Below are 25,101 nucleotides of genomic sequence, written 5' to 3'. Positions count from 1 at the left end.
GCGAGCCGGGCCCCCCCGGCCGCGGGGAGCTCCGGGCCGCGGGGACAGGGGGACGCGCCCCTCTGCGGCGAGGCCGCGGCTCCGCTCGGAGCGAGGACTGGGGGCCCGTCCCGGCCCCGCCCGGCGCAGGCGGCGGCGCCTCAGCGGGAGGGGGGCTGCCCGCCCCCCTTCCCCCAGCGCCGGCTGCTCGGCCGCGGCGGGCGGGCTCCTGCTGGGGAGGGGACGGGGAGGGAGGGGCGGAGGCAGGCGGGGAGGGAGGGAGGGAGGGAGGCAGGGCGGGAGGGAGCGCGGCAGCGGCAGATGCTGCGGCGGCGGCGGCGGCTGTGTCTCCTTCGGCCACATCCCGCGGCCGGTGCGCCCGCCAGGCGCGCTGCGCTACGGCGCCGCCGCGCAGCCTGCCCCAGCCGCTGCCGCCGCCGCAGCGGCCCCGCACCTCGCCCGAGCGGCGGGGCGGTGGATGCCGAGCCCGCCTCGCCCCGGCAGCCAGCGGGCAGCTGTCCTGCGGCGGAGCCCCTTCGGCCCGGATCGGCGCGCTCGCACGGACACGGGGACACACGGGCGCACACGCACGCCCGGGGGGGGGGCAAGCCGAAGATGCTGCAGCTGGGCAAGGTCAGGACCTTGCGGTGAAGCCCGGGGCCGTCGGTCGCCCCCCCCCCCTCCCCTCTCTGTACATCCTTGCCTAGTGGACTGAGGATTTGCTGTTGGGTTTTGGTACATGTTTGGGAGAAAGCAGCCTGAATCGGCGCCGATCGGTGAGTACGACAGGCACCGTAATGGTGCCAGGTTCCCCCCCCGCCCCCTCCTTCCTGCTTGCGTGATATTTCTTCTTGGTGCGGGCTCCTGCGCTGCTCCCCTCGGTGAGGCAGCGGGGCTGGGCTGGGCTGCTGGGAGCTGCGGTTGTGCCTTCGGCGGAGCGAGGTAGCGGAGCGCGTTATTTTCCCTTGTTTCTTCCTCGCGCGCCCCCGCCCCCCCCCCCCGCGTCTCTTTCCTCTTTTCTTTCTACGTTAGTCGTTGCTTATGTAGGGCATCCGCGGCACCGTGTCTCCCGCCGCCCTGCACGGGTGTACTCGTTACAGCAGTGAAGTCATGGGCCGGGTAGGAGGAGGAGGCGGTGGAGGAAGAAGAGCGAGCGCGGGGGCCCGCGGGCGGGGGCAGCGCCCGGCCCTGCGCGCAGTCCGCGGGAGGTGCCGGTGCGGTGACCCGGGCCCTGGGGCGGTTCCGAGCGGCGGCTGCTGCGGCGTGTGTGTGTGTGCATGTGTGTGCGTGTGTATGTGTGCGCGGCCGGGGGGTGTCTTCCTTTGAAGCCGCCGTCTGCGAAATCCTGCGCTCGAGGAGCGGGCGGAGGGGGGTGGGGAGGGGAGCCGCGCTGTGCACTGTGATGTTTCGTTGATCTATATTTAATGGCTGAAAGGAAAGATGCTTTTCCTTCCTTTACCCTTACCTTACTCTTATTCTGGTGTGTAATGTGCTTGCATCGATCGGTCAAAGCATAGCTTCAGCTGAATCAAGTCGCCACAGAGGAGGTGCAGCAGCGCCGTCGGTACATGTAATACACAGATTCATCTGGCAGGGGATCGTGGGGAAAAATATAAAAACCCTGAAGAGAGATCATTTTAGAAACCATGTTAAATTTCCCCTGGAGGGATTGGAGGTATGAATACGTGAAAAACTGGAATACAGCATCTTCTACACAGACATTTTCTTTCTCATACTTTAAGTGGCAGGGTGTGCTTTGTTCGGATTCAGGGTGTCATAATTAACCCTATGCATTATATAAAAATATCCAAAACTTGCAGAAAATATTTAGAAACGAGTAGGCCCCTGCATTAAACACCTAGCTGTTAACTTTATTGGCTGCAGTAACTGGTATTTGTGCCCCTTAAAACATGTATGCCTTTTTGTTGGCAAAAACAAGATAAAGTGGAAAACTTCCTGTTAGAGGTTCATTTTCACACTCTGTATCGGTAGTCTGTATGTAAAGTGAAAACAGTGAGTTGGCCTGAGCAGTGGTTCGTAGCAAACCTCTCCATATGGTACGTCAAGGCTTAGGTACCTTGAGATGGCGAGAGGACTACCCGGAATTATGGGGAGTTTATGTAAGTCTGTTGTGGGCTTCTGCAAAATCAGGAGAGGGGAAAGTATCCTTCTCATCCTGTGTTTAAGGATGTATTCATCCTGCCTTAAAAAATGAATTATCTAACTCATGTAGGGTGGGTTGGTATTTTTCAGACAGCCCAGTTAGTTGGTGGGTGTATAAATGACATGGCGTGAGGGGGTTGTATAGGTGCAGGTCTCCAGAACAAGCTGCTGCATGCCCTGCTTTTGTGGGCCTTGGAGGTGCAAGCGGCTTTAGGGGTTTTGTGAGCCTATTTACCTTTACACAGGTTATCTGGAGACGTGCCCCCACTCGAAACCCAGACCACCTAGGAAGGCTGTAATATATAAGCAAAACTCAGGCATTCTGCAATGATCAAATACCCTTGTAAGACTAATTGTGAGCCAAGTTGGTGAAGCTGTCTCTTGTCAGCCTGTGAATGACTTGACCCTTTGGGAGCCTTGACTATCAGTCTGCATCCAGCAGAACTGCAGGGAACTTGCGATAGATCATCCTCATTAGTAAGAAGTTGATTAATGGCTCGGGATTGTGTTGAATGTGATTATGTTGAATGTTGTAGTACCGAAACAGGAGATCACATCTTGATCACGTTGTTAAGAGATGGTTTTTGCAGTCTGTTACATAAGAGAGGCTTGGGGGGGGAATAAAAGGAGTAGCGGGCTGTGCTGCGTGTATGTACTGATTGAAATGCCCCTCAAAGCTGCTGGTAGGAAGCAAAGTATTTATTTGTGAATTCCAGTTGCATGACTTCTTGTGGATTGCAAGAAAGATGCTTTTGGGAGGGAACTCCAGCTACGGTGCTCAAGTTCTGTTTGCTAGGTACCTTAACGGATGTTAAAAATAATAAATAGCTCATTAGTGACGCAAGCTTGTGACTTGTGCCGTGATTTTTTCCCCCGAGTAATGCTACTAGATGAATTTCATTCTCATATAATGAACTCCGACAGACAGCTGCACAACATAGAAATAGTAGCAACTAAAAAAAAAAAAAAGGTGTTTGCATAATTCGGATTAGCATAATTTACCTTTGCTGATGGATTGTATCAGTTTAATGGCTGTGGTTCGGTGTTACGTATTTGTTTCTCAAGACATGTAAAATCAACTTACACTACAAAGAAAGTGCTGGAGCAGCTTATTTTAAGGTTTTAAGAAATACCTTTTTAGGTAGGGCTCTAGGTTGGCACGCAGATGGAGCAGATAACAGAATCAGCAGAACTCATGAGTGTTAAATTTTGCACTAAACTTCAGATACATTTTCTATTTCATGGTTCAGTGTGATATGATTTTTAGAGCCTATCGCTTGTGGAAATTCCAGTATGTCTTTTTTAGGATTTCAAACATATATTTCAACAATTCCTAGAAGCAACTGTTTCCAGGAGTATCAGCAAGATAAGGAAAATACATTATTACAGTACTCTTCACTTAAATAAGGATCTGTGGTTTTGATGCTTATTGATTGCGCTTGTAAGTCATGAAGAGTTTGATATTTCAAGTTACAGCTGAGGTCTGACAAAAATGAAATTGATTGTTTCTCCCCTTTGAAGGTCTCAGTAAGGTCTTACTGCAGGATGAGTTTTGGATGCTTATTTAACTGCACAATATTAAATTTAGTAGTCTAATTATTAATAACGTACAAGTAAACAAACTTTAATGGAGGCAACATTTTTAAATATGATGTGTTTATTTTTTAAATGGATTCAACTGGGACTTAAACGCATTTGCTTTTAAATCAGAGATTGATAGTTTATTCTTGACAGAAGCCATTACACCTGCAAAAACATTATTTGTGTGGGGTTTTTTTTTGGTTTGGGGTTTTTTTTTGTTTGTTTGTTTTGTTTTTTAGATGGGGGCATGATAGTAGAAGTTATTTCTCTTATGTCAGTAGGAAGTCTCCATTCAGGAGAGCGATGCAATCCTCTGCTCATGCAATGCAGAACCACCCAACGGTTTGACTAGTGGCTCTTCCTATCTGGGCTCACTTGGAAATAGGTCTGAAAGTGCATGACACAGTGAAAAAATTTCTTCTATCCCTTTGGGATGTGTTGACTTGGTGTCATGAGTAGGTTGTAAAATCAGATCTCTTGGCCAGATTCTCTGGCATGTATCTCACCTGTCCAGTATGCTAGGCAAAATTTAAGTTCAACAAAATTAAAAAGGAAAGACGGTATCTTTGTATGTAAGCTGATAGCCGTGTTAATATTTTTTGGGGTTTTTTTTTTCTTGTGTTAGTAGCCAGTTTAGTGTAAAATTAAGGAATGGAAAAACATCTTGTTATCTATGAGAGCAAGTATTTAATATTTGTTTAAATGGCCCTTGGCATGCTAACTTCTGGTGCATCCTACTGGCTCCCAATCTTTACAAAATTCAGTTGTAGTAATAAGCAGTAACTTCAGGAGACATAAAGCATGGGAAAAGTATGCATTATCTTGTCCTTTTAGCCACTGCCTATTACATTGAAGTTCTGGGAAAAAACAGGCTTCTAATGAAACTTTAAAACTTTGTACTTCTCAGACCTACCAGAAAGTTTGTAACTTTTTTTTAATGCGTATATAAAATAACCGTGTTTGATTTTACATTTTATTGTGGTTTATTGCATTAGCCCAAATAGTTCTGCTGTACAACAAACCATTATTTTTCACTTGTTGTCATATGTTTTGAGAAGCCACAAATATGCAGTCTAAGTAGTAACATCCAAAATCAAGAACATCTGAGAGTGAATGGGGCTTCTCATAAAAGGTTCTCTAGAAGATTTTGCGTTTTCCCCATTTCTTCTACCTTTTCTTCAATCCCTCCGCTCCATTTTTTTTCCTTGCCAAGTTTGTAATTGATTTCTTAATCTCCCCAAAATATTCACACTACAGCAATTTCCTTTTGGTCAGGAAAACTACTCTTGGAAACTGACAGTAACACTTCCATACTTCCATTTGTCTGTTTAGTGTAACATAAACTTACTCTTTTTTTTTTTTTTTTCACTGATAGGTGCATTCTTTTGCCCTAACACAGTCAATTATTGTTCAACTAAGTAACACAAAAATACTACTTAAGGCTGAATTTTTGAAGGGAGCCAAACGAAATTAGGCAGGTAGTGTAAATAGGGATTCTGATGGGGTTCTTAATAGTTTTAAACCCACTGGATGAGACTTTAGTCTTAATATATTCATTTATATGAGATTATTTTAAATTACTAAGATGTTTGGGGAAATAATTAGAAATAAGTTTCAGTGTGGTGATAGAAAATTGCTGTGCCTCTTAGGACCACTGGGATTACTGAAACCTGTCATGTGCATGCTGTAAAGGTATATCCCTTCCGTGACAACCAGCAAGCAGTTTGGAAGGGTGACTGGCAGGAGTCTCAGGGGTGACTCAAGACTCCAGACAATGAATTTCAAAGAATTTATTGTATTTTAATTCCTGCTTCCCAAGAGAGTACTACAAGTTTTGAAGCTGGATATCCAAAAAGCAAGGAAATATGCACTGGATGTTGAAAACAGCACATGAACCCTATGGTTCTTGTTCATAGTTTTCCACCAAAATACTGAAACTCAGGAGTGTGTATTTCTGGTAGGCTAGCTGATTTACAGGTGCTCTGTGTGTTTGCTTGTTTTTAAAAATATTTACATTATTTTAGATTTATCTGAGGGAAGAGTCTTAACTTCTCTGAAGATGACATACACTATTACATGGGTCATATCAAGTCCTGACATTATGGTGTTTTCTCCTAATGTTGTACTTGGCTGGGTCTTAATCGTGTTTCTTTGAAAGCAGGCTGTTGTTGTCCCAGTCAAATTTGCTTGTTTAAAAATAATCTTTCTTCTTGCCAAGATGTTGACTGTTGCTTTACCTGTCTGGCATATGGGAAGGCAAAAAGCCTTTTCACACTCATTTTTGGCATGAAAAGTGGCATGGCATGGGATATGGAGTGCTCATACTCAGTGAAAAGCAGAGTGAGAAGGCAGAAAGCTAGGTCAGAGAATATTTATCTAAGGAAACAACAGCTTAAGGATTTTCAGCAGTGGAAATGGCTCAGGGTTAGACATGGAAAGCCTGCCAGGGCAAACCTTGTTGTCTTGTTCTTTAAATAAGCAGATACCTGAAGGCATTTTTAACGCCCCCTCTTTCTCACTTATATTTCTTGAGTAACTACTCAGCTTCAGGACAGCTTTTGAACACACCTAGTGGCATCATCTCATTGCTGAATGGTGTGATGCTTCTGAAAGTGGTGTTCTGTGCGATCTAGAAGCTTAGGTCTCACAGGCAGTGGGAGCTGGGCTCCTGAGGGGTGTAGATTATCCACACAGTATTTAGCATCATCTTGTGAATTCTTACAAATCAAAATCGAGGTCAGTCTATGAGTATGTTGTCAATTTTTTGCAAAATTATTAGTCATATTTGACACTATGAATATTTCTGATGATGTTCCTGTATCCTTGATCATCATATAAGATGGTAACCTGAACCTTCAGTTCAGTGCCTAACCTTATCTGACCTAGTGTGCTTGGAAATGTAGTGCATAGAACAGAAAAGCTTTGGATATTTTTTAAAAGTTTGTGCTTTAATGAAGGAGGTTGACAGTAATTGATGAATTGCATATTTCATGCTATTTTTATTGCAGATGGTTTTGAAGCTTGAGTTACAAGAATAATGTGATTTTTATATGCGGGTTTCCACTCTGGTGCTAGCGTATGTTATTGGGTGGTAGAGGAGAAAACTTGCAAGTATGATAGTACATCTCTTCTTTGTAAATGTCAATAATACAGAAGGCCTAATGCATTCTCAAAATTATCAGTACAGTTAAAACAGCAGAAGACCGTTGGCTTCTGCTTTCTTGATTTCTGTCATTGAGCCACATTAATGGCATTAATGCCCAACAGAAGGATTTTGAGTAATAGGGTTGGAAGTCCTGCTTGGGGATTCCCAGATGCCTTTCAGCTGTGTCTATGTGGTTTTCAGAAGGTGAAGTTCATTCTGGGAAAAATAATGTTCATCATCTGGCATAGACCTCAGTAAGGATTAACTACTGCACATGCTTTTATTTTACTGAAGACATGCAGCATCTAATAGTTGAATGCACATGAGGTATGCAGCATCATGTCCTCTTTTTCTCCTGTGTAAATATGGTCCCTTAAATATTTTTTAGGTTCACAAGTATGTATTTTTCGTTGAAAGTGTTTCTGACAAGCTTATTGCACTTACTTTCCTTCCACTTCTGACTTCTATTGTCTTTACCAAGAACAAATAAATTTTTATTGCGCAAAGCCTCAAGGGTCTTGAGCGAGTCTGACTTTAATCTCTCTGAAGAAGGATGGACAGGTTGAGCTTAATTAGAAACATGCATGTCTAATCAAAGAGTGAATTTAGAATTGCAAGTTTTAAGAACTGGCATTAGAAACAGATTGATGATACAAATTTTCATATAAATAAAATTTTTCATATAAATGGGAGCATTGAACTGAAGCCATAGTGTATCTGGGAAGCCTAATGCACTATTCTGTTAAACACTTTTTTAATACTTTCAGGTAAATAGGTCTTTTTAATATGTGTCATTACATGGTTTTTTTCAATAACAACAATTCCAAAGCACACATTTCTGGTCAAATTAGGGAAGTTTGTTAGCCTCTGAGTGTTTCCACTGGGATCCCACATGCTTAATTCTCAATGCTGACTGTCATAATGAGCACTCCAAGGATGGATAATACTCCTCATTTCAGAAAGGAACAAACATTTCCTTATATTCTGTGCCACCTTATGTAGCGTAGGTCTGTGCAGCATTTATTTTATGTGGATGGAATGCAAAGGTATGGTGTAAAACTTTACATCTCTTTGCCTTTTTGAGGTTGAGTTTTGATCAATTGTCTTAAATGTTCCCTCTCTGCAAATACCTTTAATTAAAAAGCAGCCAAGATTAATCAGCTTTGTAATTCTTAATTTTGGTATCTAAGTCTGGGAGGTACATGCATGTATAGGTCTTGCTGGTTTTTTTTGTTGTTGTTGTTCCCGGTCTGTTTGAAGAGATGTGAATTTTTGGTAGCAAGTAATAAATATTTTCTCTATTTCATGTGTATTAGTATAAAAAGACTCAAACTGAGCAGAGAAGGCATCTGCTTTTGAGTGGTAAAAACAAAACTCTAGAGTTTGATCATGTTTTATGCCTTCAGTTTAGCTTGGAATAGGTAAAACTTTGAACAGTTAGATTAAGTAAAGCAATTTAGTTTGATTTTCAAAATATTTTTTTATTATTATTATTTTTAGCAAGTGCAACATGAGGATTTGAGGAACATGCGATAATAATACCAGCTGAGTGTCACATAAACTTGACCTACTTTTAGGACTTTGGGACATCTTGCATTTTTGAGATGTGGCATCTCTGTCTGACCTCTTGAACGTGCTGGTGCCATTTCACTGGGAAGCCTGCTGGGCAAGGTCAATTCAAAGAACTTGATTTTTCTGTTTGTATGTGAAATCCCTATATATATGTTTACTCAAACAAGAACTGGCTGGCAAGGGGGGAGTGGGGGTTTCCTCTACAGCATTGCTCTGCCCACTGGAGTCCTCAGGCTGACATTGCTGATGGATCGCTCTGTCTGAGACTCTCTCAGCATGGTCTCCCCTCGAAAAATATCCAGCAAGGAGCTACTTGGCTTTTGATCAGTGGTGATGACAATATTTCAGGTCCCCGAATGACAGATTGCTGGTGATCTGTTGACAGAACAGACTTGGAGCAGCGATGTTTGTCAAGGAGCCAAAGACCCTGCAATATAAATTGCTTTTGCTTTTTGGTTGGTTTCTGGTTTTGTTTTGTTATTGTTGTTTTTTTACTGTGTATCTAGTGTTCAAAGCAGAGAAAGAGATCTGTGAAACTGTTGATACCAAACCACAGAAAGGATGGGGGAGGAAGGTGGAGACAGGCTGGAAGGCACAATTGCTGTATTGTCTGTGAATAGGAAAGATGCTACTTCAGTCATTTAACGTAGGTAGTTGAGCCAGTATAATGATGAAGTAAAATACTTTTAGAAATACATTTTCAGGAGTGTTTTATTTACAAATGTGTATCTGTTGTAACAGAACATCTTGCAAAGATACAATAAGCAAAACACAGTTTGAACCTGTTGAAGAAATGCATGTGTGAATATATTCAACTCGTATGCTATAAGCAGTATGGAATTAGTTGCACCTGTGTCAAATGTTAAAATTCCTCTCTTGCATGTGTGTTACCTAACTTGTATATTAATCTCAAAAGCAATGTAATTTCGTATTTTCCCCCAGGCAAAACCCAATTATACTCTTCTTGAATTTGTTAACAGAAATCCAGGTGATTCAACAGGAGACCTGTGCTTTATGTGATATACCTTAGTACATCTAAACCCCATAAAAAATAATAAAAGAATTTTTTCTCACAATTTAACCTTCTTTTACTTGACTCTTCAAAAATTCTGCGGTCTAATGATTGTCATAATACAGCTGTGGGTTTTTTTGGTTGTTCTTTATTGTTGTTTGGGTTTGTTTTTTTTCTTTTAAAGAAAACTACAGGTATTACAGTGTTATTGTAAGGCAGGTAGGATTAATCATCTCAGTAGTAGTTTATGATTTTTATACTTTAAGTCTCTAAGTTTTGCCATACTACATTAAATAATTATTTTCCAGATTTGATCAATATATGAGTTCCTGGTGGGGGAAAAAATGATGGAGTAGAAGGAAAGAGAAGGAAAAAATCAGAATGCTAGTTTTCTTAGCTCACTGATCTTAGAGACACATCCTTCCTGACCTGTACAACAGTATAGTTCAGCAAGTATAGCATTTGTTTACCTGATACTGTGGTATACTTGTCAATAAATGGTACTGCTCTGTAGACAGTCATGTTGACCGCTAAACCAAGTAATTAAGCTTATGGAAATATGTGTTCTTGAGAGTGAAGCAATTATTTCTCCCCCTTCCGCTAGTTTTAAATTCACTTATAAGTATTGGCCATGCCTGCAGTAAAATACCAGGACTGTAATAAAGAAGTAAGGACCCCTGATTTTTGAAGGGCTTAATATTCTCATCATAACATTTAAGTATGCATGTTTTTCAAATACTTTTTCTAGTAAGTCTTTATTTAAATATGGTCTTTTGGTTCTACTTTGGATTTAATAACTAGGTAGTATTGGCAGGTGGCCAGAAATGAAGGGTTTTTTTGTCATGTGGTTTTATTTAGGAGTGTCTAATTTGTAGCTATGCAATATAGTCATATTTTTGCTTAACAAAAGAGAACAAGTGGTTGGTATGAAAAAGCTGAGTTGGCCGGGAGGAATGGGGCAAGTGGAAAAGTGAAGCAGTCCTTAAGATTGAAATCAGAGGAAGAATGGGAAGGGAAAGTGATTGCTGTTGAGGTTACAGAGTTAAAAGTATTTCTGTTTTACTTGTTGATCCATTTTCTGAAATTAATTAGTCCTACACAGTGGACTATAAGGTTCCAGGTGAATCCTTACTATATATAGTGTCTTGAGCTGTTTGTGTCCGGAGAAGTAGGTGCCAGATTTCCTCCCCTGTGCACATTCAAGGTGATACTAATTTGTGCTTTTTTGATTCCACTCTTCGCTCATGCTTACTTACCTGTCTAGCAAAACCATGGGCTGGTAGATGTGTTGTACACATGAGGATGCTGTCACCCTATAAAGAAACTATTTTGGTGTTAACACTGAAAATAGGGTTAATGAGTTTGACATTTTAATGATGTGACCTAGTCTTCAGGTCTGAAAGAAGCTATTGGACTTTACGTTCAACTGTTTCTGTTCATCTGAGTGTAGAAGTGCAGGCGTTGAATACTAGGAACACAATTAGAAATACCCATTCTTCTGTATGTTTGTAGAATGCACATATTAGTATGTAGTATATTGTTACTTGAGTAAGAGTTGTAAAATGACAAAGGGATAATTTGAACTCTGGAATTTTCCCCCCTTCTTGCTAGGAGGTATGGTAGCCACCTGAAACTCAGTGTAGATGAAGTTCTTTTTTCCAGAGCAAAAATACCTGTTTTCTTACAGTGAAACAAGAAGACTGCAGTACTTTGAGGAGAGTTACGGTACAACTGCTAAAGCAGATGGTATAGGAGAGAGGGACATGCTTCAGGGTCTGTATTAAGTTGGGGAAACATATTTAAAGGTAGAAATGTCTACATGGAAGTGTGGTATGGGCTTTCACTGGCTGCTCCAATTCAAAAGGGAAATCAAACTCAGCAATAAGTGGTAGCTACAGCACCTCAGCTTGCCTGTGTAATTCATCAGGAACCTTGCCTATTGGAATGGTGTGAGTTGAGATGTATGTTTGGTTTTGGATCAGCTAAAGGAGGCAACATAACTGCGATAAATCCTCTACTCCCTCAACGGAGTTTGAGGATAGCTAAAATAATTCTAGTTTTGTATTCCATTCCCTTCAATGTGGAACTTATAGTAGTTTATGTGAAAGGGTTAGAGACTTGTGATTTATTTCACAATACCAGGTTTTAGATATAAAGTGTATTTCTGAAGCACAGCTATACATCTGCATTTCACAGGAGCAGTTGAAGAAAGGAAGGCTAGCACAAAGCTTTTTCTTTTTTGCACATGAATCATTTCAGAACTGTTTCAAAAAGGTGACTTACCTTGCTGAATGAATTTATAGAACATTGTGTAATGTTTCTGATGTTTTAATCTTCACCTTTTTCATGTATGTGTAGAAGAGAAGAATAGAAAGAGACTTGCAATTTAAGGTCTGAGCATTTATATATCCAAAACTTTTGAAGTTTGAAGATACATGTGGAGTTTTTAATAATTCCTAAATATGACATTCAAATATTAGCCAAAAGGTAAGAGACATAAAAAGCAGTACTGCCTCTCCCTTAATTATTTACTTCTGTTAGTCAGGCTTCCTCTTTTGTAAACTTTTTTGTTCAGTTGTCTTGAAATGGTCATTAATGGCTTAAATAGAATATAATGGAAGTTTCCGTGGCCTCATGATTTCTGTTGCTGCCTTTTTTCTTTTTTAAAAAAAAATATTTTAAATATCTGGGATCTCTCCTGCTCTCTGACAGGATGTGAGTTCTGTCATTTGTTGACAAGTGTGCATGCATTATATATTGCATCTCTCTGCAGTTTATGATACTGCTTTACAGCTGAAATAGTTTTATGGAGCAAAAACGGGTTGTCAAGGGGCTGTAGCTGCTAGCACTAGATGCGGGCTAGCTTCTGGTGGAAGCCCCAGGAAACTCCTTCAGTTGTCCTGTTTGAAGCTTTTGTTTCAGACTTTCTTATTGTTCTCCTTATATGACACCAAACTTCTCCGTGTTTGAGTGGAAGTGTATTCGCTGACTGATACTGAATTTCAGTAGGCTAATTTTGTTACAAAACTGGACCTCAGACATAAGTTAAGACAGGACCTTGAAGCTAGTGGTAAATATCCCAGTATTTCCCACCTTGAAATACGGAGTGAGCTCAACACCTCTGAATTAATCTGTGACCTTTTACAAGCCATAACAAACACAAGAACCACGGTCAGGATTATGCTTCAGCACTCTGCCTGTGTAGTGCCGTATAACCAGCTCCCTCACAGGGTGTGTTTAGAAAATTGTGGGCTGTAGATTCATTAACTGTACCATGTATGAAAGGCCATATGCAAGAGTGCAGATGGAGTAGCAGACTGTAATGTTAATTTATCAATCATCTAAGCAATCAAACTTAATGGTGGCTCTTCACTTTGTACTAAATCAGTGTTTTGACAACTGGACTTAGATCACAACCCTGTTGAACCTGTGCTGTCCAAAACATACTCACAGGTGGTCCTTGTGCTGAAAAGTTCAAAAACCTGGCTAACACAACTGCTGAGGGAAAATATGCCTAGAGAGGTTGAAAACAGGTCAGGTACAAGCATGAAAATAGGATACTAGTTGCTTATGTACCCTGTCTCCTATATGGTGTAGCCCTTTCCATGTTGCTTAAGCAAATACTTGTCTCCTGTTATGTTGCTGTCCGTGCACAGGTGGCATAAAACTAACTTTTCTTTGTCTTCATATGACATTCTCCCAAGCAGGTAACAACATGTTTTAGGTTATGCAAGAGGCTTTTTTCCAAAACAGAAAATGTAATTTCTGAGCTTTTGTCCCTTCTTCAAAAAAATGAAAATAAGTAAGAAGGGAGTCATTTGGTTGGGGGGAAGGGTAAACTGTACTAGGTCCCTTCTTCATGAGACATTTAAAGAACGAAACCAGAACTTGCTTTTGCAAGAATAATGAAGCTATACAAAGTACCAGTGAGTATTCTGCTGCTAGTCCCTTACTACAGCATTAATACTACTGTATTAACACAGAGTGTATTAGGAATGGTATTAAACTTATTTGTAAGCAAGTCTCTGTTGCTATTGTTTCATCATGTACTAGGAGAGAGAACTGGACAGGCAGTTTGTGTTCAAGCCTTGTTTTTCTTTATTTCATTTTTTTAATATATATAAAATTTCTTTCTAATCCTTTTTTTTTGGTTTCAAGTAAGAAGTGAACAGTCTCAGAGCAGGAATATGAGGGACAAATGTTTGTATTTACAATTTACATAGGTTGTCTTCAAATAGGGATCAAATTGATGTTGAAGTAGTTCAAGATTATTTCAGCAAAATAATTAGCATAGGTAAGCCCTAGAATATTTGGACAATCAGCAATTTTATCTCACTTTCACAAAACATTGAATACTACTCTAATTTTTGTTTGTCCTAAAAATATCTCTGAGCTTTTATGATGATTTCTCCAAAGTTACCTTTTCTGACATAATTCTTCTTGACACTCATTTTGTAAAGCAAACGAAACACAAAAGAAACAAAAGGGGAAGGGGCCAAGGTGGCTGAGCACCCTAAGCTTTGACTCAGTGGATCAGAAGGTAGCCATAGACTTTTCTTTACACTTTTTAAATTAGGTAGAAGTTGCATTTATCACTTCATGTGTTTAAAATGCAGTGAAATATCTGAAGAAATACAATTAATGACTTCAGTGGCAAGAATGTATAATGATGTTTTGAGGCATGTTATGGATTGTATTTATTGTTCTGGGATAATTTACAGTTAGTAATATAATACACAATCAAAATTACATTTAATGCAATATTAATTTGAAAAATAAAATCTGTTAAACTTAAAAAATTCCATGAGACATTAGTTGTAGCTTTTTTAGCTGCTGATATTTCAGTTAAGATAATAAATTATCTTTGCTCAGCAAACTTTTTAATTATTGGAGAAATGAAATTTTCACAACTGTGATCCATTTATATACTTGTAGTCAGCATTGATATCAAATATGTTCTATTGAAATGTACAGTGAATTTTAGAATATCTGCCCTCTAATTATTCAAAATATCGCTATCCTAAATGCATGTACGCAAGGCAATTACTCCTTAGGTTTTTGTACATTTCCATTCTAGGAGCTGCTCAAAGCATATCTTTATTTTTCTTATCCATTGTTCCTCTAGGTTGTCAGATTACAATCAGCAAGTCTTGTGGAGTTAACAAACCATTTCCACCTCAAAAGAGTAAATACAAGGTGAATGACAATGGTATTTCCTACAGATACAATCTGAAGGGAAAATTCCGTTTAAAAGCCATAGTTTCTAGGAGATAAGTTTGTTTACTGGTATGTGTGGATATGGCAGAGTACATTATCTCCTGTATCCATGGTAGAGATATTTTTTTTTGTGCTCAGAGGATGGTTAGACTTTGAATAGTTTTTTTTATTTTATTGTTTTTCTTCTTCCAGCAGTGTTGCACAGTTGAGCACCCTTCCCTGACATCACAGCCAGTCTCCTGCTCTCATGAGCTTTGCTCTAAGAGGCTTCATCACCTGTAATCTTAGCCACTAGCTGCTTGTTTTGGACATGGCTCTTTGCTGAGTCAGGGTACAGGCTGCTCTGAGTGAGGGAGAACCAGAGCTCACTCTCTGGCCACGGTAACGGGAAATTCTGTGGATCTCATCACGGGTCTGTGACAACCAGGCTGTCTCTGGATGGTTCCAGTAGGGCTTTTCCTTCTCTTCCTGTGTGGACTCTGTTACAGATGCAAGAATGTATCTGATCAGATGCTAACGATCTGCTGGCTGCGGCTTCAGCATTACCTGGTAGGCAGTGGTATGTTCCCTCACTGGAGAGCGGAGGAGTTTGTACTGATCCACTTCACCATGGCATCTGCCCGTCAGCTGCATTAAAAATTGTACTGTTGTACTAGTTGTAGGAGATTTAAAGTCTCTAATAATTATCTTTGGAAGGTCATGGCAGTCCGGGGAGGTTCTTGAGGACTGCTGGAAAGCAAATGTCATTCCTGCCTTCAAGAAGGAACTACAGGCCAGTCCCTGGGAAGGTGGGTGGAGCAAGTTCTCCTGGAAATAATTTCCAAACATATGAAGGAGAGGAAGGTGATTGGGAGTAGTCGGTATTGATTTATGAAGGCTAAGACAGACTTTACCAGCCCGATAGCCTTCTACAATGAGTGACTATGGTGGATGAAGGGAGAGCAGTGAGTGTCATTATGACCTGTTGGGAGAATTTTGGTAGTCTCCCATAACATACTCGTAGACAAGCTCTTGAAGTATGGATTGGATAAATGGACAGTGACGTGGGCTGAAATCTGCTGAACTGCTAGGCTCAGAGGCCTGTGGTCAGCAGCATGAAGTCCAGGAGGCCAGGCACTGACAGTGTAGCTCAGGGGTCACTGCTGTGACCTGTAGTGTTTAACATCCTTGTTCATGTTCTGGGTGGTGGGACAGAGCTATGCTCAGCAAGTTCGCAGATGATACAAAACTGAGGAATGGCTGGTTTCCCAGAGGATTGTGCTGCTATTCAGACCCATGTTAACAGGTTAACAGGAGAAAAGAGCTGACAGGAACCTTGTGAAGCTGAAAGGCAAAATGCCAAGTCCTGCAGCTGGGTTGGAATAACCTCTTGCACCGGTACATGCTGGGGCCACCTGGCTGGAAAGCAGCTTTGAAGAGAAGGATGTGGGGTTCCTGGTGGACAAGTTGAGCATGAGCCAGCAGTGTGCTCTCATGGCAGGGAAGACCCAGCGGCTTCCTGGACTGCATTAAGGAAAACGTCACCATGAGGTGGAGGGAAGCGACTCCTCCCTTCTGTGCAGCACCGATAAGGCCACATCAGGAGAGCTGTGCACAGGTCTGCTGCATTTCTAGAGAATTTGCAGCTGTTCTTTGACTTCTGCTCGGCATCTGCCTTGTTTCAAAGAAGTTCAGGTATTAGTGGGCTATGGTATGTTTTAAGTTTGTTACTTAATATCAAATGAGGAACAGAGGTTTAAACTGGGAAGGGTAGCTGTCTGGGACCAGGGAAGAGTCTTGGGTATGGGCCTGATGTGTTCCCGCTGACAAGCTGGTCTCTCTGCAAATGGCAGTCTGTGTGTGGTCTTCAGATTGAACGTTGGATGTGGTGATCATCCCAAGGATGTCAGTTGCGTTGGTTACTGCGGCTTGTCCAACTTGCAGGAGAAGTTTCTTGGCAGGCAGATGGCAAATGAATGTTCTGATGCTGCCTGAAAACTCAGACATAACAGGACTTAAAGGAGCTCAGAGCTTTTCATGGTTTCTAGTAGGGCCCATATGCCTGCAGTAAGGGTGTCTGTGTAGCACCATTCCGCCTGGCCCGAGACCAACTCTTCTACATTGAAGAACTAGTCTCCTGAAATGAAAAATTCACAGTAGCTAGAGCTGGATCCCTGAGGAGCCATCATCAGGGTATTTCAAGAGTCTCATTACAGTTTCCTCCAAAGCAGATGCTGTAGGATTTTGCTAGCGATTGGCCTTCATTTAATTTCACCAGTCACTGACATGGGAGTCTACTTTGAATAAAGTGATGTGTGTGCCTCAAATTACTTGATAGTGGAACTGGAGAAGTATATGCAGTGTGCTCCCTTTTTACAGTTGCTCCTGGGATACCCTGGACACCCTGATCCTTGGGTTTTTTTTTTTTTAATTTTTTAATTTACTTTCTCAACAGAGCCCAGGAGAGATGTTTGCAGCAAAATTCTAAGGGTCTCTGAGTTGGAAAGCTGTGGATTAATGGCTTGCAATTTCAAACTATCCTAAAAATAAACATCTCACAGTTGAAATTTACATTTCTGTGTTATCACTGATAATGGGAAATGCCTCTTTAATATTCAGATTGTATAACGTTTTTTTTATTTTTTTCTTCTTTCATAATGAAGCATCTAAAATGAGCTATTCTTTTCTACTTTGTTTTGAGGAAGTGGTGTAAATCTGCACGACTGCTTGAAACACTATATTCTCAGACTTACAGGGTGACGGTGGAAAATTAATGATTAATGTTTGAGCACATTTGTCTTGGATCTGGAAAGCAAGACCTACTGAGATCTGAACAGGTAGTTCCACATCTCGTAATATAGGAAGTTGCATCTGACACGGATTCGATCAAAAAGTCAGAAAGGTAGTTTTGTAATAGAAAGTTCTTTTCCCTTCCTATTTTATGTGGACAGGGTTTGGTGGGAAGTAGCTGGGCAAATGATGGAAAATTGGATAATTAATACTGCTTTTATTCAGAGAACATGAATAAAATTTAAATCCCACTTCATAAAGAAAATAATATGTGTGACACTAAAAGTTTGGAATATTGTTTTACAATGTGTTGCATAGATAGTTGATCTAATATTTTGCTAGCTGTCTTCAGGTTAAGTTTAATATCTCATAAACTAAGTGACATATTAAATTTTATAAAGCTCCAAAGTTATGTGGTGGAAACTAGATTCCCTGTCTTTTGACAGAGGAGTATTAATTGTTATGTGTTCTTCCTGAAGTCCTAGACTAATTGAATGAGGTGAACAGTCTGATCACACAGAATGAACCAGAACTGATCCTCTAATGTATTATTTTTGCATTCTTGCATAAGCCTTTTTGTACCAGTCTGCACTGGTTACGGGCTTGAGTTCTGGGTTGTAAGCTCTCCCAAGTTTTATGATAATTATAATGATCTGTCTTCCGAGTTGTTTCTTTGTGGGAGCAAAACCTCTAGAGGGTGCCAAAACCTGGTTTTGTTTAAAGAAGCTGTTGGGTCCTGTGCTACCAACTTCAGAAGTGCAGGTCAGAGTTCAGCTCCTGAAAGCTCTTAGTGCTTTCAGTAATTCAGATGCCTTAAAATGCTTGCTCCTTTAATTTTGGTTTTGAAGTCTTTCTACTCTGTGATGATGTCTTTTTTTGTAGGGTTTTTTTTTTGATACTAGGCACTGTGTGATTGACAGGACTGGTTTTGGATGTGGTTTTTTTTTTTTTAAACATACTTAATCTTTATTCATAATTTGCCCAAACACAAAGAATACATGATGTTTCTAAAGCCACACAGAGCATACACTAAGATAAATAGTTGTTTTCACCAAGGCTTCCTATAACAGCAAGGTCCAGATGTCTACAAATTAAGAGATTTTCACATTCCTTTGTAACTCTTAATCGTGCCCAACTTTGTGCCCTTCACTGTTGCTAGGTTTTCAAAAGCCCCAGCAAGCTTCAGGCGCACACTACGTTTAAAGGAAGAAAAAAACCACAAAACGAAAACACAACAGAGGGGGAGGGGAAGTGTTCAGTAGTCAAGACAGGTACAGGGTTGAAGCTCCAGGAACAGGTTCTCTAAATAGTCATTCCTAATTGACTTCTTGACATGTAACTGCAGTTTAAGAAAAACTAGACCAGATGTTTTTTAAGAAACACTGCTTAATAGCAGCTAAACATGCAGAACATGACAAAATATTGCCAGCTGGACTATATATTGAGCAACGTCACTGCCAATTAGCCACAACTAGTGGTGAACAGGACACTAGAAGAAGCAGTAGGCTAGTAATTGCTCCTGGTGCACCTTGTTAGAGACACAAAATTTGCTTTGTCTGTTATCTCTCTCTGTATAGGTGTGCCAAAAATACCTGGATATATTTTAGTTCAGAATATTCCTAGGAATTCTTCTTAATGACAGCCTTGTGCACAACCTTAAAGTGGTTATAGATATTAATGAAGTATATCTTCAAAAATAAGATGGTATGTCAAAATAAGAGTCATCAACACAGATTAACAGTCAGGGACGAAGGTTCTTGAGGGTTTTGTTGGTATTTGGAAGCTTCAGTTATAAGATAAAATTGTTTGGGGAGTTTGTATATGACCTAGGAGCATTTCTTCCACCTCTCAAGGTCTGGTAAATCTTTGTAGTCTGGTCAACATAGTCAAATCCTGTTCGTATTTACTCTCAAAACTCCGTTGACATCAGTGGGACTATTTACATGAGTAAAACCAGTGGGATTTGGCCCAAATTATATAAACTCCTAAGGTATTTCATAATTTGTATGTATTAACAGGGCATTTATAGTGGTTTATCATAAAGATCAGTATTTAGTCTACAGAAATTGTACTTATATAATAATAATATAGATTAATTACATGACATATCTAAAGTGGACTTTAAGAACATTGCAAAATAAAGCACCTGAAAAAAACTTCTCTTAAAAAAATATCAGGATATATTCTTAACTGGAGATGACCATTTTGAATAGTGTTGAGGACACATCATGAAAATGGTGGGAGAAGGCTAGTTAAAGAGAAAAGGTTGTCCCTATAAAATATAGGCTTGTTAGAATGAGAAGACTAATGGATGGAACTGATGGAATCAATTGGTTTTGCTAAAAAAATAAGGTAGTTTTATTTATGAAGCTAATCATGAGAGTGCAGAGAAAATCTGATGTCATTTGTACAAAAGAGCAAAACTTGGGGATTAAGAAAAAGGGAGGAGGGATGAATCTATCCCCCCAAATATCATATCGTATGCATTGGACTAAAAGTTAGTTGAATGATCCTCAAAAAAAAAAAAAAAAAAACAAAAAACCCAAAAAATTAAGGGTCCTTACCCTTCAGTGCAATCAGCTGAGGTGCTGCAAGTGTATTGAGAAAGGCCTTAGACTGAATCACGATCTAGAAAAAACACCTGCAGAAGATGATAAAGAAGCTTAAATTATCTTCTTTTACCAGTAAATTGATTGCAGTCCGCCAGTACCTCACAGGGAAGTGATTTCTGGTGGGAGGGCTTTTTAATTTTGTAGCAAATAAAACAATGAGAGTTGGAGTTGGTGGCTGATATTAAACACATTGATTTTAGAATGCGTTTAGATGTTTAATACTGGTTGTAGTTCACCATGGAAATAAAGCTATCAAATGGCAGTAGTAGTATATTTATTGAATGCTATGTATATATGTATTTAAAATACATGAATAGTCAGATTGGTAAACTATTCTACTGTGGATATTAGATCAAATGATAGTGTTTTCTGGCCTTACTAATTAATTAATTACTGAACTAATGCATTTCAGATTATTTAAATTGTTCTCAGTTGCTCACTATTGTTTAGTGTACTGATTGTGTATTCTGTCCTTCCTTTTGAAAAATATACTTGAAGCTCATTTGTTTCTACACTAAATCATCAGTGGTAATACCAGGTAATACCACTGGTTACATTACTGATGGCATTACTTATATTACCACTGGTTCTGGGATAATTCCAAGAGAATCATATGTTTATAGGTGCAGTAAACCCTGGATTAATTGTTTTTTCATTTCATGATGCTGGAATGTAAGAATCTTACAGAATTTAAAATTGCAAACAAAATCTTATGTGCAGACCTAAGGACTTGGTCCTTTCTCCATCTGAAATTCCTAAACTATCAGAATTCCATCTTGCTCTCTAAAATATTCCTCAAAGCTAGCACCAGAAGGCAAGTTATAGCATTTGATTGCCTTTTCTGGTTGTTTCTAGGATTTTGCTTCTATCCACTTCTTAAGAGTATAGGGGAGAGTTCAGCTTAAATAGAATCCTTGCTAATATAGAGTAAAAGGTACTGGAAGTATGCTTTTGATGATGCCCTATTTTGATCTTTTGTTTGTTTGTCGATTTGTTTTGAAATGTTTTAGAATTTTAATGGTAATAAATGTCTTCCAAATTTTGTTTAATTGACTTATTGCATAATGAATGTAGTAAGAGTGGGGGTTTTTAGAAGGAAAACTGAAGAAGTGTAGCTGGTAACAAAATATGCTGAAGCTGGAGTTAGTTTTGTCTCTGCTATGGTTGTGTGCTAAGCTACAGAGATGAATTTCTTCATGATGTGCATATGATGTAACACACAAACCAGTTAAGCCTGAGTAACATAGGAAATTGAGCTTATTGTCAATTTACTTTTATTGTAATAAATGCTTGTGATGACTTTCTAAAATAACTCAACTAGTATGGTGAGGTAGCCTTAAAATGATGCCATTCTGTTCAGATACTGGTGTAAGCACTTCTGCACCTTAGTATGAGCATTACTCTGTATCATGCTTTCCTTTCGTGGTAACTTTAGAATTTGTTCCTAAACCTGACTCTACAATCAATACAGACTTAGTAAGTATTTCAGTACTTGGCAATACCTGAATATCCAAATACTGAAAATGATACGTGCCACTTAGTGTGTTAATAATAATATAAACAACTAGCCTAATGAGGCTTAAGCTCTTCCATGCATTAGTACAGTATAGGCTTGGACAGCTATGTAGAACACTGTGGTTTTCAACAGCCTTAAGTGTGGTGATACTTGGGTTTGTAATTTAAGAGTAAGCATGTCTCTTCTGCAGCTATGACGATTTATTTGACTGGCACATCTGAAACTTAATTTAGGCTTCTCAGTTGTGCTAATTAAACTTTATTAATTTCAAATGTCTTGACCATGTTGTGAAGAGCAAGAGAGCATCTGTTCATGTTTTAAAGAGGAGGGGGAAAGGGACTGATATTTCTAGTTTGTTCTTCTGCAGATCCCTTACTTAAGAAATAAAGATCACTTCTTACGATTGCAGTAAAAACTACAGACAACTTTTATAAAATCCAGGTATCACAGTCTAGTGAGTGAATAGCTTTTGGTTTCTGAACACCTAGAAATCTTTCATTAAACCTTCATTCCTGTGTTTTAAAGTTTCTCTTTTCAAAACCTTGATGTGTCTTGTATAGTGTACCACTGGAGTTTTATTACTCGAGGAATTATATTTAGGGTAAGTTGTATCGATTTTGTTACACAGAGATAGATTTATTAGTAATAGTGAGTGATAGTTCTCTCTTCATCATGAATTTCTAGTGTTACATCCCTTTATGCTGGCAGTCTACTCTTGGTAGTGTTGATTAATAGGTAATATTTTGTATCTACCTTCTGGTCCATTTCCCAATATTGATAGCCACCTGTGATGATTTTGTTGCTTTTCAAGAATGAATCTTGTGAGTTTGTTTTTTTTTTTTATTGTTGCGCGTGTGTGTGTGTACTTAAACATGTTGTCTTGCTATGGGGTAACTGTGTCATGGTGTCAGTTACCTGCGTGTGAGGAAGAACAGTCTAAATCTCCAAGGTGGCGAAGAAGGTCCTGGAATTATAAACTTTGGTTGGTGTGTGTGCGTGGGAAATACTTGTGAGGCTTCTGTGTTTTGTTTGTGGGTGTTTTGTTGGTTGGTTGCTGCTGGTTTGTTTTTTTTTTTTTTTTTAAAGGGTTTTGACATTGGGATTGAAATCAAAGAACTTGAATTATGACTGTAGTAGTGAACTCAGTTTATATGAATTTTATTTATTTACTTAGTATTTGTTTTATAGTATATTATTTAATTAGTATATGACAATGAGATGTTTATAGTATAATGAAATACATATGCAGTGTTTATAGTGGCTTATCACTATAGGTGGAGACAATTTTACTAAATTCCCCACAAACGTTTCCTTTGACAAGGTAACTTTTTTGTGATTTACTTCAGTAAATACCTTGTAAAAGGAAACATTTGTGGGCCTTTGTGTAAAATTACAGTGGTTAGAAAAGTTTCTTGAGAAATTATAGTACCTGTTATGAATAACGGGGAACTTGTCAATCAACATAGTTTTGTAACTTGTAGTGTTGCACTTTATTGCATTGCAAATAAAGGGAATGCGTGGGCCCTCTGAGTGCCTCTGCCCAGCTCATTCCAAACCAGTATGCATTACTTTCCCCCAAAATACAATGACAATTAATGATTATGTTTTCTCTGAAGAGTAATGACTGATGTAACCTAAGCACCTTTAAATGATACAGAAATGATTTGTTATGTGATGGTAAGTAGTTTTGAACAATGTAATTCTTCTAAGAACGTGATGACCAAAACTGTCACTTTTTTTGTGGTTTTTAATCATTTACACTTGTAAATTGAAATGGATCAGATAATAATGAGGCTTCAGTATTTTTTCCTCAATTACAGTAGTGACAGCTCTTCAGTGAACTACGAGTTCAGAAATAGAGCATCTCATAACTAATTGAAAGAGATGTGCACGTGCAAGTAGAAAATGATTCTTGTGCTTATTTTTAAACTTGGTGTTTTAACAGCTGCATACTTCAAATATTTGTGGCTAATTAGAAGCCTGGCTTAAAGGCAGTACTTCTGGGGTTTTAAAAAGTACATTGGGCTATTTATCACAAGAATAAAGTTCAGAATTGGTTTTTACTCTGGACTACTTCTTCCATGTTGCAGACAGTGTATTGGTGTGTGAGTACTCCCTGTTTGCCCAGAAAGATGTGGCACGGCATTGCTTTCATTTGTATTTTGGTTACTCAAGTGCATTTGTTTCATAGGACCCTTTTCTTTCAGGGTATGCTAACACAGTCCTGTACTTACTCTGTTTGGGTTGTCAAACTGTTAGCCTCTTAAAATAGACTCCTTATCTGTGGATATTTATTTTTTTTTTTAGTGGTAGTAACATACGCACCCAAATACTTGTTTCAGATAATTTGGAGCAAATTATGACTGTGGTCTCCTGCTTGCTCTAGGCAGAAGTGAAGTCTCGAAATCTTAAAGTAGTATCCACTCTTTTCTGAAGGGCTCCGTGCTGGTGGACCTTGAGCAGTTGCCTGCTAGCCAAAAAGTCAAGCTCTGTTCTCTCTGTTGCCTCTTGAATTATTCTTTGAGGGCTTTGGCTAAAGTATCAAAGCTTCTCTCTTAAGTAGTAGGTTAATTGTGAAGTCATTTAAGTGGTGTGTAGCTTTCCTTGAGCCAGTTTGGATTTTGTCAAGAGAGATGTGGGTTTTATGCTGCTGTTGGGCTGTGTGGTCTGGATGAGTTGTGTCTTCTGAAAGGTGCAAGAACCAGCTCTGCGCCTCAGTCTGGGTCTAGAGCTGTCACTCTGGGAGGGAAGCTGCTGTGCTGAAGATAAGGCTTTGAGAAAGGGGAACTGAAGATGCTTTCTTGATTTGTACAAATCATGCTTGAGAAAACAATTGCAATGTCAGGTGAAATAGAAGAGCATTACGTAAGGGGCCTTCAAACATCCCCAAGCTGAAGTAATCAGGACAAGATTCAGTCCAGTTTGCTTTTTGCACCCTTCCTTGTGGTAAATCTATTAAAATTCACTTTGACTTTAACAGAGGAGGTAGTGGACCTGCTAGTGTTTTAAGACTAGCTTTACCTCAGAGTGAAATAGTATGTCTAACAATTTTGTGCAGATAAAATAAGAATCTTAAAAAAAAATATGCTTATGAGGGTGTGAGATTTTTTTAAAAAAAAACTGGTGGGATATTTTGACTTACTGAAAACAATAAGCAGCATTTTGTCAGCATTCAGAAATACAGTAGAAAGTTCAGCAAGAAGCACATTAGAGACTATAAAAATAATTTCAATTCTGTTGAAGGTTGTTTAAATAACTCAGTTGTTAGTTCTAAATAAACACCCATTAATATATTTGGCTATTAGTGGAGTTCAGACTAGTTCAGAAAGGCATTTTAGTTTTATTAGGGTGGGGGTTTGGGAGGGTATTCTTTGTGTGAAGTTTGTTTGGTTTGGTTTTGGTTGGTTGTTTTTTTAGCTTAGTTGAAGAAACACTGCTTCTGTCTTCAGAATAATTAATGCTTCTGTTCTTGGTGCCCAGAGACACCTAATTCCACATAGGCACTTGCTGTGTGCAGTTGCAAAGTGATATTACA

At 39.5% G+C, this 25,101-nt stretch overlaps 1 protein-coding gene across 7 annotated transcripts in view; it reads left to right on the top strand.

Moving 5' to 3' along the window:
• The first annotated feature begins 289 nt into the window (after positions 1 to 289).
• CTNND2 (catenin delta 2) overlaps positions 290 to 25,101 on the top strand; it is a 679,304-nt gene continuing 654,492 nt past the window's right edge. For 4 of the 7 annotated variants that reach the window (XM_055800253.1, XM_055800250.1, XM_055800248.1 and 1 more), the window contains exon 1: positions 291 to 755. In XM_055800253.1, the coding sequence (XP_055656228.1) occupies positions 719 to 755 (37 nt within the window). In that variant the 5' untranslated portion in view covers positions 291 to 718. Of the gene's footprint in view, positions 756 to 25,101 lie in introns of all 7 variants that reach the window. The other 3 variants (XM_055800247.1, XM_055800254.1, XM_055800255.1) reach the window with 3 other exon arrangements.

The sequence above is a fragment of the Falco peregrinus genome, chromosome 3 (assembly GCF_023634155.1).
Source record: "Falco peregrinus isolate bFalPer1 chromosome 3, bFalPer1.pri, whole genome shotgun sequence".
Classification (NCBI taxonomy): Eukaryota; Metazoa; Chordata; class Aves; order Falconiformes; family Falconidae; genus Falco; species Falco peregrinus.
This window is presented reverse-complemented; position numbering and strand designations above follow the sequence as displayed.